Source organism: Numenius arquata, chromosome 4 (genome assembly GCF_964106895.1).
Source record: "Numenius arquata chromosome 4, bNumArq3.hap1.1, whole genome shotgun sequence".
NCBI classification, from domain to species: Eukaryota; Metazoa; Chordata; class Aves; order Charadriiformes; family Scolopacidae; genus Numenius; species Numenius arquata.
Genome location: NC_133579.1, coordinates 10,512,532 through 10,525,609, shown reverse-complemented (window position 1 = coordinate 10,525,609; position 13,078 = coordinate 10,512,532). Strand labels below are relative to the sequence as shown.

The window sequence follows — 13,078 nt, the reverse complement described above, 5'->3', positions numbered from 1 at the left end:
AATAGCATGCTAAACTTTGAAATCTTAGCTAAGTGATATAAAGACTTGATTGTGCATATATAAATCCTTTAGACATAAACTGTTGACCAAGACTGGGAGCAGGACTGGATCCAGCTGCACCTAGACTCCTCTCTGAGAAGTTTAGAAACCAAGCGGGTCCTTTCTGAAACCTTGACTCAATGGGAGGGGCTCCCTGACAGTTCTGTCTGACCCTGTCCCCTGGGCAGTAAATAACTGCCAGTGTGTCTCGCCACCTCGAATCACGTTAAGACACTGTCGCATTTACCATCACACTTCGTTAAATATCAATAAATGTATCGCTGCTTCTCTCCACGAGTGAGATGCATCGCTCCAGCCGTGACAGACGCCCCCTGTCAGGAGACACCGCCGCCGCCGCCGAGGCTGGCGAGTCCCCCTCCCTCCCAGACAGCTCCGCTCGGCTGGACTCGGGTCGCCTCGGCTCGACTCGTCTTGGCTCGGCTGCACTCGGCTCGCATCGGCGCCGCCCGCCCCCTCGGCCTCAGCCGGGCGGTCCCGGGGCGGTGCCGGCGCTGAGGGCAGTTCCGGCGGAAGGCGGCGGCGGCCCGGTGCCGCGGCGTGGGTCTTTCCGCAGCGATGGTGCAGGACCCGCGGGGGCGGCTGGTGGCGGAGCTGCTGCTGCAGGCGGGAGCGGCCCGCAGCATCCTCTGCCTCTGCTCCCGCGCCTTCGTCGAGTAAGTAGCGGCCTTGCCGCCGCCGGGCGGGGGGGGCGCGGGGAAGGGCCGTGGTGCCGCGGCCGTGGCGGCTGCACGCAGCGGGAGGTGCCGTAAAGGATCCCGATAGGTTGTGTTAACCAAGCGATACTGGGGGCGGGGGGGTACGGGACAAGGAGGGAGCCCACCTACTCAGCGGTTCCCGCGGGGAGCCTTGCCGGAGTAGGCACGGCCCAGCGGGGCCCGCTCACCTCCCGGGGTCCGCTCCCTCCCCGTCCCCTCCTGCCTCCCCCGGACCTGGGGGGACCCGGAGCCTCCCCGAGCCGGAGAGGGGGAGCAGGTTTTTCAGGGAGGAGGGGGGAGGAGAGATGCTGCTGAGGGGCGGGCTGTCGCAGGAGATGGGCGATTTGCATAGCGGAGCTTTCGGTGTTAAAGCACAGCCGGTGTTTAGCTGAGGCACTTGTCGAGCTGAGGCGCCCACCCTCAGCGTTGGGTGGGGGCTGAAATATTTACAGTTTTGGACTGCAGACACAAAGTTCCACCCACTGACGCAGAACGTTTTGTGGGCCAAAAATTTAATTCCCTGGTATTGCGTGTAGTGGAAACATTTTCCGAACATCTCTCATGTAGTAGGCTTTTTGCATCAGGCTTTAAAGCACTGCCTCATTCATATTCTTCTAAGCTTCATGTGTTCAGAATCACAGAGCAGCCCAGGTGGGAACGGTCCTCAAAAGGTCATCTGGGCCAGCATTTCACGGGAAATTCTCGCATCGTGAATCCTTCTCCAGCGATGGAGACTCTGCCGCGTCCCTGGGGAGGTTGTTCCACTCAACAACTGTTTTTACTGTACAAAAAAAATTGTTCTAATGATGACCACCTGTATCAATGTCACTCTTCATTTTTACAGAGATCGAAAATTATATAAACTGGGATTAAAAGGATTTTATGTCAAAGATGACAATGACAGTACAGGTAAGGTAATCACAGACTCATAAACTCACAGAATGGTTGGAGTTGGAAGGGACCTTGAAGATTGAGTTCCAACCCCCCTGCCATGGGCAGGGACACCTCCACTAGAGCAGGTTGCTCAAAGCCCCATCCAGCCTGGCCTTGAGCACTTCCAGGGATGAGGCAGGGATGGGTAATAAAATATACTGTGCAATATGATGTGCAATTTTACTTAGAATGAGTTATATGTGATTATTTAAAGTACAGTAGGACTGTTTAACTACTAACCCATAGTTTTGTTTCTTATTTCTGGCTTGTTTTTCAGTACTTTTGTTAGGAGGATGCATGTGTATAATAATTCAGCACTTGCATAACTTTCAGGTTACTATAATCTTGATGTAGGAGTTTGTGTCAAACCAGGTGCGATGCTTATTCCTGTTTGCACAGACTTAGAAGCTCACGTAATCTCTACTTGGTGCACAGAGCAGATTAGCTCACAAGCGCCTGACCTGCTCTCAAATCATAATTTCAACTCCCCTAGCTCAAAATTAATTATATAACAAGAGAGCGTGCAAATCCTAGATGTTTGCCTGGGAGTAATACTGCCGTGCTGCCTCTACCCCAGCCTAGGACATTAGCTGTTGCTCATTAGTTTGCCAGAAGTAGAGAAGAAGCAATAGCCCTGATGGGGGAAATTATGATTTGCTTGTACGTGAGGAATCATATCAGGAGGACCGGAGGAGTAAGCCTCTCCCTATTTGCTTGTATTTTAAGGATAATCAAGGTGCATGCTCTGGCAGATTCAACAACAGTCCCTTGCTCCATCCACCTGAATTCCCCACACATGCCTATCTGAACATAATTCCTTTGCTACCTGCTGTCTTGCTAGCCACAGCATCATATAATAGCTTGATTTGAAAGGAAGGGGTCTGAACAGAAAGGAATGCCTGTAGAAGCTGAGAGTGAATAACACAGGTTAGATGGAGGCAATGTGAGTGGAGTGAAGGAGGAGAATGTAAACCATGGTTTTGTGCATATATGACTGAATTGTGGGAGTAATCAGTTAAAAATAGAAGAGTCTTGTGCTGTGTGATAGTTTGCAGTAAATATATCCTGACAAAAAAAAAAAATCTTAAATTTTTCAGTTTTATCAACTGTGTCAAGAGCTTCTGTATTTCATAAGTTTCACCAACATAGGTTTCCTACTTTCTGAGTTGTGTTTGTGATTTTATGCACATATGGTGTTGCTTAAAAATTTGATAGATGTTCAAGCAGAGTTTCAAATAGTTGATCAGTTATTTCTGAGATAATTATGTTCTGCAGTTCACACACAACGTTTTTGTAAAATTGTATTATCTTTCTTTGGTTTTTGAAAGATTTGAAACAAGCCCGGTGATTTCTTGTACTTTAAGCTTGCTCCGATAGGTGCCAAAAGAACTCCTGTAAAGCATTTTCTTTTCCTAATACTAATTTTTCTGTTGTTTGCTGGGCGTTTCTGTAGTTCACTCTACAAGTTACTGATGCTGTGCAAGCACTGCTCAGCGATAGCCAAAACCTCAATTTGTTATCTGCATTGTTTTAGCCACAGATCCAAAACATCGCACGTACTGGCCGTTTTGAGGAAAGTTAACTCTATCCCAGCCAGACCCAGTGCGATGTTTTGGCTGTCGAAGTTACATTTTTTTATTCCTACTGATAGTTGTGTGGAAAATAAGATGCTTATGACAAAAATTTTAAATGGGAAAGGAAGCTTAAGAGGCAATTCTGATTTTGGTAGGCCATGCTGTTGCATTGAGGTATCAGAAAGAGATTATATTCACTTAATATAATTTGTTAATAGGGGAGGAACAAGCGTCTGAGGAGGAGAACCGTTGTCCCAATGTGACATTAAAGGTGGATATTAATCATGCTCTTGACCTGGAAGAAGTTGAGCTAGACTCGGAGGCTGAGCTTATGAAGAGCATGGGATTGCCTCTTCAGTTTGGTGGGCAGTCAGCCCACAGGGACTTTGTGGTAATTCTTTATTTGACTTTATTTATTCAGTTTACTTTGTGTTTCCAGATGTAGGTGCATGTGTGCTCCTCAGTTATTTTTGAGACTGCTGTTCATGGGAATATATCCGAGCTGGCTGTAAGCTGCTTGCCTCGTGTACTTGTAACAACATACAGCACCGGGGTCTGTGCAGTTTGTAAAGACCACCTGCCAGTTTGACTAAACAGGGCCAGGCTGTGCTTTATGCTTCTGTATATATATTGCTCTTGTTACTGGAGAGTGCTAGTTTGAAAGAGGTGTGATAGTGCTGATGCTCTGCTTCAGAACAACTAGCACACTTCAACCTGAGCACCTGTATTCACACTGTCCGCTTTAACCATTAAAAGCTAGTTCATTAGATCCCCCTTGGAGTGATAAAGCCAGGCTGTTCCAAAGGGCAGGAGTGAGGCTTGGGTGCTCCACTTCCCACACAGAGCAGTTGGACTTTAGATGAAGACTAAGGTTGTGCACAGATGAGATAAAGACAGTAGGATATCCACATAGTCCATTTCTTAGAATACAGCCCTCCCTGGCAGTGAGAGAGTACTTTTGTGCAGAGCACTCTGGTTCTGACCTGATTAATTTGTAAATAAATAAGAGAGGGTTGTACATTATTTTAATTGATAGCATGTAAATAGACTTACAGGCATCCAACTTCAAGGCTAAGGTATACAGGTGATTTGTGTTGCTACGTAATAATACTGGAAATAAGTTCAATGAGAAAATAATGTATGTTTTTACTAGATAACTACTAAGCATTGTGCTTTGCACTGCATGTATTCACATGAGATTATGAGGGACATGGGTGGAAGATTAATGCCAGTTCTCTGAGCCTAACTTCTTTATAGTCAACCTTATGCATTTGTCAATGTAAGAAAAGCAGGGATTGCAGCTGATGGGATGTTTGGAGTAATAACTGTACATTTGCAGTCTTTTTGCCCCTGTGTGTTGTAGTCCCTCATCACTACCAGCCTTTTACCTGCCAAACTTAATACGGCAGTTTATGAAAGAGTTTGGCAGATTTCTTTGATAGAACAACTTGTTTTTCTTGGGTGTTTTTATCTTGTATATATCTTTAAGCACAGGAAGCCCCACTAAAACAGGTGAAATTGTATTTGGTGAAACCAACAAGTTACCTTGGTGTTTCCTTTTGATAACAGGTTTGTGTCTTCTGTCCCACTAGATAACTGTAGTAGTCTGAGTTTGTTAGAACAAGTGAAATGGTTGTATTGCACAAGTGAAGGGCCCACCTGTTTGGAGAGGAGGCTGTTTGCTTGTCTTTCTGTTAGTCAACTTGGAGATCTTCAGATGGGAAGAATATTACACCCCTCCTTTGGGTCAGTGTCAGAGATTCAGCTGCAGGATTTACAGAGATCATGAGTATAAAGCGATACCTTTTTGTTTGAAGCACTCAAAGATAGGCAAGGATTTAACAATCTGAGTGTTGTATGTTTGCTGCCCTGCTAAGACACCTGAACAGTGTTTACTGGCCAGGCAGATACGAGGCGACAATAAGGGTCAGCCTCCACGGCCCCCTAAAACAGGTCCTTGATGTTAATAAGATACTGTTTTACTGTTGAGCTCAGCCCAGTGACCCCTCAATTCCTGACCAACCTCCCTTTAGGATTTGATAGTGTTTCCTATTGATCTATTTCCTTCTGAATCCTTGAGCTACCACTTGAGCCACCAGCAGCCCCACTTCTATCTGTAATTTTCCTGTGTGTGTCTTTCTGTAGACTTTCTCACAACTTCCTCAGAAATGCCGGCCAAAGTTATGCAGTAGGACACTGTCAGACCCATAAGCCCTACAACCTTTTGTGGGGAGAAAGCTAATAGCAGGGCTGCAGTGAGAGGGAGGGTTACAGCGGAAACAGAGTGTGCTTGGAGAGAGGACAAGAAAAGACTGCATATACATTGTGGACTTCTAAGTACTTTTTTCCATTATATTTTAGGCAACAGAAAATTACAGGAAGAGAAGTAACATGAAGATTATGAAAAAGAAAAAGAAGAAGAAAAAAGAGTTGCAGCAAAAACATGAGGATAAAATGGGGCAGGAATGCCAGGGTCGAGCCTGTGGTGGTCATATCCAGTCCGTTTCTGGTGAGCTGGCCTTAGCTGCAGAGCAATGTGAGAAGAGCAGCAAACCTCAGGAAGTAAGCGCAGGGAACTGTGAAAGTTCAGAAAGTCTTGCAAATGAGGCTTTACCCAGTGAACTTAAAGAAAAATGGGAGAACTACTGGAGTGAGTACGGGGAGGGCCTTCTTTGGCAAAGTTGGCTGGAGAAGCATCAAGAGGTCTCATCGTCTGAGGCCACCATGGCTTCTGAGCCTTGGAATAGTCCGGACACCAGGGAAGAGTGGGAGCAGCATTATAGCGAACTGTACTGGTATTACTGGGAGCAATTTCAGTATTGGACAAGTCAAGGATGGACTACTGAGAGCTCACGCGTTTACAATGTGGAAGCTAATGAGGTTACCCAGGAGACAGGTTTTTCAGGAAAAATGGACTTGATTAGCCCAGGGGCTGAATGCAGTGAAGTGCTGAGCTTGCAGCCGTCTCCCTCTGTCACCAGAAGCGAGGAAACACTTCCTTCAAGTGCTGAGCCCCACAGTGAAATCGTCTCTGGGATTTGTAATTTAAATCTGAATCTGGAGGAAGTGGAGCAGAGCAGTGCAGCTCTAACAGGAGCCCACCAAGATCCTCAGGAGCGTAGTTCATCTGACAGTGAAAGCCAGAAGGAGCCCTGTGATGGAGGAAACAGGAAAAGGAGCGCATCTTGTGAACATAAAAGTATTAACCAGTCAGGTAATACAAAATGAGCTAAAATGGATTCTACCAGAATCGACAGGCACGTCTGTCTTATGCCATTTTAAAAAAAGTCAATCAATTATTGTGGAATGATTGCATACTTGATTCCTTTTTCTTTCCTCTGCTTCTCTGGATGATCTCTCTAACCTGTATATTGAATAGGTTCTTCGGCCAGAAGTGATTTTAATAGAACATGTAGTTCATAAATCTTCAAAAGTACTACAGAAGGTGGTGAGAGAGCACTGTTAGTGCATATTTGTTTATCTTAGTATTGGTATTGCAGCATTGTTATTCAGCTGATGTGTTTTTTTTCTCACTGATTGTCTAAAATGAGTGAAAACTCAGGGTGATGTTCTCATGAATCTGGCAAATTTTAAGATCAGTTTTTGAGGGGAAGAAAATTAGTTCTGCAGTTCTGGCGTTGGTGTTTTGTTGTTTTTTTTTTACCTTCTGTCTAAAAATGCCATACTTGAAAATAAACTCTTGTTTTGTTGTAGTGGACCAGATGTCTCCCAGAGGTCCTTTCCAGCATTAAGTTATCAGTTAGTCAGTGAGCTGCAGTCATCTTTACCACCCCAAATTCATATGTTCACAGCTGGTGCTGACAAGTGGAAGTGCCAGGTAATGTAGTAGTATAGTGAAAGCCAGTGGCTGTGCTGGAAGAGCTTCTGAGAGGGAGGTACAAGACTGGGCTGGAGACGTTTTTGCCAGCTAGTTCAGCGTGCAGAGAAAGGAGAGAGCCATCTTGCTTGCCTGCTGGTTCTTTTTGCCAGAGTTTGCTGTAAGCAGCAGCGCAACGTCTTTCCTGACTGTTGTGTGGTTTCTCCCACTGAAAAGGAAGGATGAAGCATGTGAGTTAAGAGTCAGCAGCCTGGGTTTGGTGGGAAACCTCTGAGTCCGCTGCTAGTGACTTTCTAAGAAAGGAAGAAGCAGGTGTGGTCCCATCTTGATCCTACAGCACAGTTGGAATGGGAGAGGTGAAAGGAAAATCTCCTTTCCAACAAGAAATGAGAGTGTTGAAATCCTTGCTTATTAAATGTATCTTTGCATAGCTAATGAAACAGAAACAAAATTTACGCACAAGGAAGAAGCTGTTTTGAATTTGTACCTTTTGGCATTTTATTTTTCTTGGAGAACTGAGATAATTTGAAGTTTATCCTGCTTAAGATTATTAACTCTACAGTATAACTAATACGGGAAGCTTGTATTGGTATGTTGTCCCTCAAACAAAGACAGGTAAAGCTATGTGCGTTTGGCACTTGTGCCTTATTTTTCAGATTCAGGTATGTATGATAACCTAACTGTAGCTCCAGATGTACTTTGGGGACAGGAAGAAATGGAATTTATTTACGCAGAAGGAAAATCTGATCTCATCTATCTTTTTTAGGTTCACAGGGGTCATGTAGCTCAAATTCAAATGACAAAGAACAGTTGCTGCTTCATGACCAAGACGAAGATGAGGATGAAGAGCCTCCTGAATACAGACATGCCAAAGTCAAGAGAAGGCAAGTCGTGACATTTAGACGAGCTTTATTCTCAAGAAGCCCAGGTCTAGAAGCCTCCTGATTTATAGTAACTATTTGTTTGATTGAGATTGTGAGTTAGAACTTCAGTGCAAAACCACATAGTCTTCCATCACTGCTTATCACTTTACCTGGCAACAAGCGGTGGACATTTCCTCTCTTCCATTGCTTTATGAAAACAGTATATGGCCTCAATGGCTATGCAAGATGATGGTACTATTCTTGTGCCACTGAAGTATAGAAGATTGTTAAATTGGATAAGACAACTTGCTTATCTAAGTCCAATATGTGTAGACAATACAAGAATGATAGTAAATAATTTGTGTTGTTTACCTGAATCGTTTGCTGCCAGTGAAGTGCTCAGTGCTATGGCAATCATAAAAAAGCTAATCTCTGCCATGTCAGTCTTCTTTCTTCTCTGAAAATTTATAGCCTCAAAGATGATGAGATGGCTCTTCCTCTCTAATAAATTTACAAACTCAAAGGTGAAGGGATGAATGGAATTACTCTCTACTAATCATGTAGCTTTGGTTTTCTTCTAATATTTTGATTTTGCTATAGCATTAATAATAGATAGTAATATAGATAACATAATAGACGATGAAGGTAATTTGGAATTAGGGTGAACAAACACTATCTTCATCAGTTCCTTGTAGGACTTGATGGTAAATGTTTTAAGAGGTCATTTGGAATAGTTGGAATAGCAGGACATACGTCCCTAAAATTGGGTAAGAAAAAAAAGTATGTGAATAGGCTGGTGTTATTTACCTTGCTTGGTTTCAGCGGTGTGTGGAAGAACCTACTGAAGCCCACATTTAAATGTTTTCAATACCTGAGTTTCTTAATGGTATATCTGTAAAAACAGAGTGGTTTTTACAGTAAGTAACTTTGTCATCTGCATTTTTTCCTAGCCATGAACTGGATGTGGATGAGAACCCTGTGGAAGATCCTGAGGAAACCTGCTCTGTCTTGGGTTTCAAGTGTGGCACAGGACAAAAGTAATTGCTTATGAGGAACTTGGGGTTTTTTCATTGTCACCTCTCTTATTACTATTCAAATAGACCATTCATCTAAGTTCCCATTTTGTTAAACTTTTGAAGATGATTCCTAATTTCTCTGCTCCTAATAAAACTGTCATCCTTTGGCTGGAGAGGGAAATGCAAAGTTACACAGACTAATTAAAGAACAAGAAAAGTGCTTTGAAACAAAAGCATAACTTGTAAGGTACTTGCAGTTGTTTAAATGTTAAGTGGCTGGTCAGCTACTTAAATGAGAGTTTGAAGGCTCTGAGAATGAATGGTCCTCGCAGTTTGGAGTCTTGTGAGCTTAGATCATAATTATTAGCTGCTTCATACTGGAATGAGGTTGCTTTATACTGGTAAAATGTTGCTATGCTAATAAAGTGTTGCCAGAGTGGTGACCAGTGAAATCTTATTTTTGATGGTATGACCTAAAGGCATGGTGATCAGTGCTGTAGAAGTAATATCGTAGGGCATGTCAGAAGTAACACACAAGCAACCTCGTAGGGTGAACTCTAGCTTATGTCTAGTGCTTCTGCAAAACGCGAGTTGTTTAGTACATATATATATATATTTCAGAGAGGAGTATGTTTTGTAGTTGACAATTGCGGTTCTACTTCATAAAAATTATTTAAGTGAATTGTCCATATTTCCTTTTTTTTTGAAATTGCATTTGCCAGGAGACAAAAGTAGGTGTTCTGGAGGTTCTTTAGAGCCACCAAAAAGATGTTTTATTGTACTAATCAAGATATTTTTTCATTTCCTATTTTTCAGGCTGGTATGGGAAATTGTTTTCACCTAAAGTTATACACCAAATAGAAAAAAAAAAAAATCTAAAACAAATTTAGGTGAACGTTTTCAAATAAAAATATTTAAAAGTTTTCATGAAGGTATACTAGAAAAATTCTTTCCTGTGAGGGTGGTGAGGCACTGGTCTAGTGGAGGTGTCCCTGCCCATGGCAGAGGGGTTGGAATTTGATGGTCTTTGAAGTCCCTTCCAACTCTAACCATTCTATGATTGTTTAGCAGCTACATTAAGTGTCATATATTTTAAGAGTGGAGCAAATGTCTCATAAAGAAATAATTTAGTCTAACTTTTTGTAGATATCAACATTCATGTTAAAGCTTCCAGATTGGAAATTAACCAGGTCTTTTTTTTTTTTTTTTTTTCCTTTTTAAATTTCAGGTATGGTGGAATTCCAGATTTCACCCATCGAAGTGTGCAGTACTTGGAGAAAAAAGCAAAACTCAAGTCCAGATTCTTGGATATGCGTAAGCCAAGGAAGAGCAAAAACACCCACATCTTCTTTACAGAGGGATCTGAAACATCGTGCAAAAAAAATAAAACTTTGAAGAAGGTAGGTTTAATTGTTAGTGTTGCCGTGATTCATAGATTTATCTGCTCCCTTAGCTGTTGTTGAATTACAAAAATGGAAAAAAAATTAATTGCCCAGAGTAGGTGGCATTTTTAATTGTCACTCTACTGCTCTTTATTCTTTTTATTTATTTATTTATTTTAAATTTCCTTGCTTAGGTGAAGAGTAGTTAGTTTAGGGGTGGATATGGAAAGGCATTGGTGGGCTCTTGGCAATCTATCAAGAGGAATGTGACCTTAATGGTGAAGTTATGTGAAAGTCACTCGTAACATCTGGGTGCATCATTCCTTTAGAGGTGTGTCTGTGTAGATTTCTATAGTTACTAAAAGTGTCTCTGATTTTTAAAATGCATGTGAGGGCACTTGTTTTAGTGCTGGCACTTCAGCATTGAGAGAAAAATATTTGTATACATTAGTGTATTTCATATAACTCCATGGTCTTAGTAATGTGTATCAACATTTTTGCTTTTATTTTTACCTGCATTTATTTTTACCTGTAACTTTTTTTTTTAACTCCAAGATTAGTAATGAATAGAAAAACTTGTTCACTGTTTGTCTTAGTTGAGTCTCTTTAAAATCTGCTACTTCAGATTTTCAGTGTTACTTTGCCGCCTTCTGGGATGCTTGGCCTTCCCTAACACCCAAGTGCAAAACACTGTTTTCTGGTGGTGATGGTACGTACTGTATTGAACTGCAGTCCCGCTGCTATAATTTTTGATCAAAGGCTTGATCAGAGAATCATAGAATCATAGAATGGCTAGAGTTGGAAAGGACCTTAAAGATCATCTAGTTCCAACCCCCCTGCCATGGGCAGGGACACCTCCCACTAGAGCAGGTTGCTCAAAGCCCCATCCAGCCTGGCCTTGAACACTTCCAGGGATGGGGCATCCACAACTTCCCTGGGCAACCTGTTCCAGTGCCTCACCACCCTCACAGTAAAGAATTTCTTCCTTATATCTAATCTAAATCTCTTCTCTTCCAATTTAAAACCATTGCCCCTTGTCCTGTCACCACTCTTCCTGACAAAGAGTCCCTCTTCAGCTCTCCTGTAGGCTCCCTTCAGGTATTGATAGGCTGTTATAAGGTCTCCCCGGAGCCTTCTCTTCTCCAGGCTGAACAACCCCAGCTCTCTCAGTCTGTCTTCATAGGAGAGGTGCTCCATCCCTCTGATCATCCTCGTGGCCCTCCGCTGGACCCGTTCCAACAGGTCCATGTCCTTTCTGTGTTGAGGACTCCAAAGCTGGACACAGTACTCCAGGAGGGGTCTCACGAGCACAGAGTAGAGGGGCAGAATCACCTCCCTTGACCTGCTGGCCACACTTCTCCTGATGCAGCCCAGGACACGGTTGGCTCTCTGGGCTGCCAGTGCACACTGCCTGCTCATGTTGAGCTTCTCATCCATAAGCACTCCCAAGTCCTTCTCCTCGGGGCTGCTCTCCAGCCATTCTCCACCCAACTTGTATTTGTGCCTGGGGTTGCCACGTCCCAGGTGCAGGACCCTGCACTTGGCTTGGTTGAACTTCATGCAATTTGCACGAGCCCACCTCTCCAGCCTGTCTAGGTCCCTCTGGATGGCATCCCTTCCCTCCAGCGTGTCAACTGCGCCACCGAGCTTGGTGTCATCAGCAAACTTGCTGAGGGTGCACTCTATCCCACTGTCCATGTCACCGACAAAGATGTTAAATAGTACTGGTCCCAGTACCGACCCCTGCGGAACACCACTCGTTACTGGCCGCCACCTGGACATTGAGCCATTGATTGTAACCCTTTGGATGCGGCCATCCAGCCAGTTCCTTATCCACCGAGTGGTCCATCCATCGAATCCATGAGTTTCCAATTTTGAGACCAGGATGTCGTGCGGGACAGTGTCAAATGCTTTGCATAAGTCCAGGTAAATGACGTCAGTCGCTCTGCCCTTGTCTACCAAGTCTGTGGCAGTATTGTAAAAGGCCACCAAATTTGTCAGGCACGATTTGCCCTTGGTGAAGCCATGTTGGCTGTTTCCAATCACTTCTTTATTCTCCATGTGCCTTAGCAAGGATTTCAGGAGGATCTGCTCCATGATCTTGCCAGGCACAGAGGTGAGACTGACCGGCCTGTAGTTTCCCGGGTCTTCTTTGTTTCCTTTTTTGAATATTGGAGTTATGTTCCCTTTTTTCCAGTCAGTGGGAACTTCACCAGACTGCCATGATTTCTCAAATATGATGGAGAGGGGCTTAGCAACTTCGTCCGCCAGTTCTCTCAGGACCCGTGGATGGATTTCATCAGGTCCCATGGACTTATGCACCTTCAGGTTCTTTAAGAGGTCTCGAACCTCGTCTTCTTGTACTGTGGGTGGTTCTTCATTCCCAGAGCCCCTGTTCTTGCCCTCCGTGACTTGGGCAGTGTGGTTAGGGCCCTTGCCAGTGAAGACTGAGGCAAAGAAGTCATTCAGTAGCTCAGCCTTATCCATATCCTGGGTGACCAGGTCTCCCGTTTCCTTCCGGAGGGGACCCACAGCTTCCCTCGTCTTATTTTTATCCCTGATATATCTGTAGAAGTTCTTCTTGTTATTTTTCACATCCCTGGCTAGATTTAGTTCTGCCTGGGCTTTCGCTTGCCTGATCAGGTTTCTGGTGACTCGGACAGCTTCTCTGTATTCTTCCCAGTCTACCTTTCCCTGCTTCCACCCTCTATAGGCCT

At 43.8% G+C, this 13,078-nt stretch overlaps 1 protein-coding gene across 1 annotated transcript in view; it reads left to right on the top strand.

Annotated features, from left to right (window-relative positions):
- Nucleotides 1-568: 568 nt before the first annotated feature.
- The window catches only part of TGS1 (trimethylguanosine synthase 1), a 28,399-nt gene continuing 15,889 nt past the window's right edge, over nt 569-13,078 (top strand). The window contains exons 1-7 of the mRNA XM_074146386.1: nt 569-713; nt 1,600-1,664; nt 3,481-3,653; nt 5,624-6,476; nt 7,867-7,984; nt 8,914-9,000; nt 10,208-10,379. Coding sequence (XP_074002487.1) covers nt 616-713; nt 1,600-1,664; nt 3,481-3,653; nt 5,624-6,476; nt 7,867-7,984; nt 8,914-9,000; nt 10,208-10,379 — 1,566 coding nt within the window. The 5' untranslated portion in view covers nt 569-615. The remainder of the gene's footprint in view (nt 714-1,599; nt 1,665-3,480; nt 3,654-5,623; nt 6,477-7,866; nt 7,985-8,913; nt 9,001-10,207; nt 10,380-13,078) is intronic.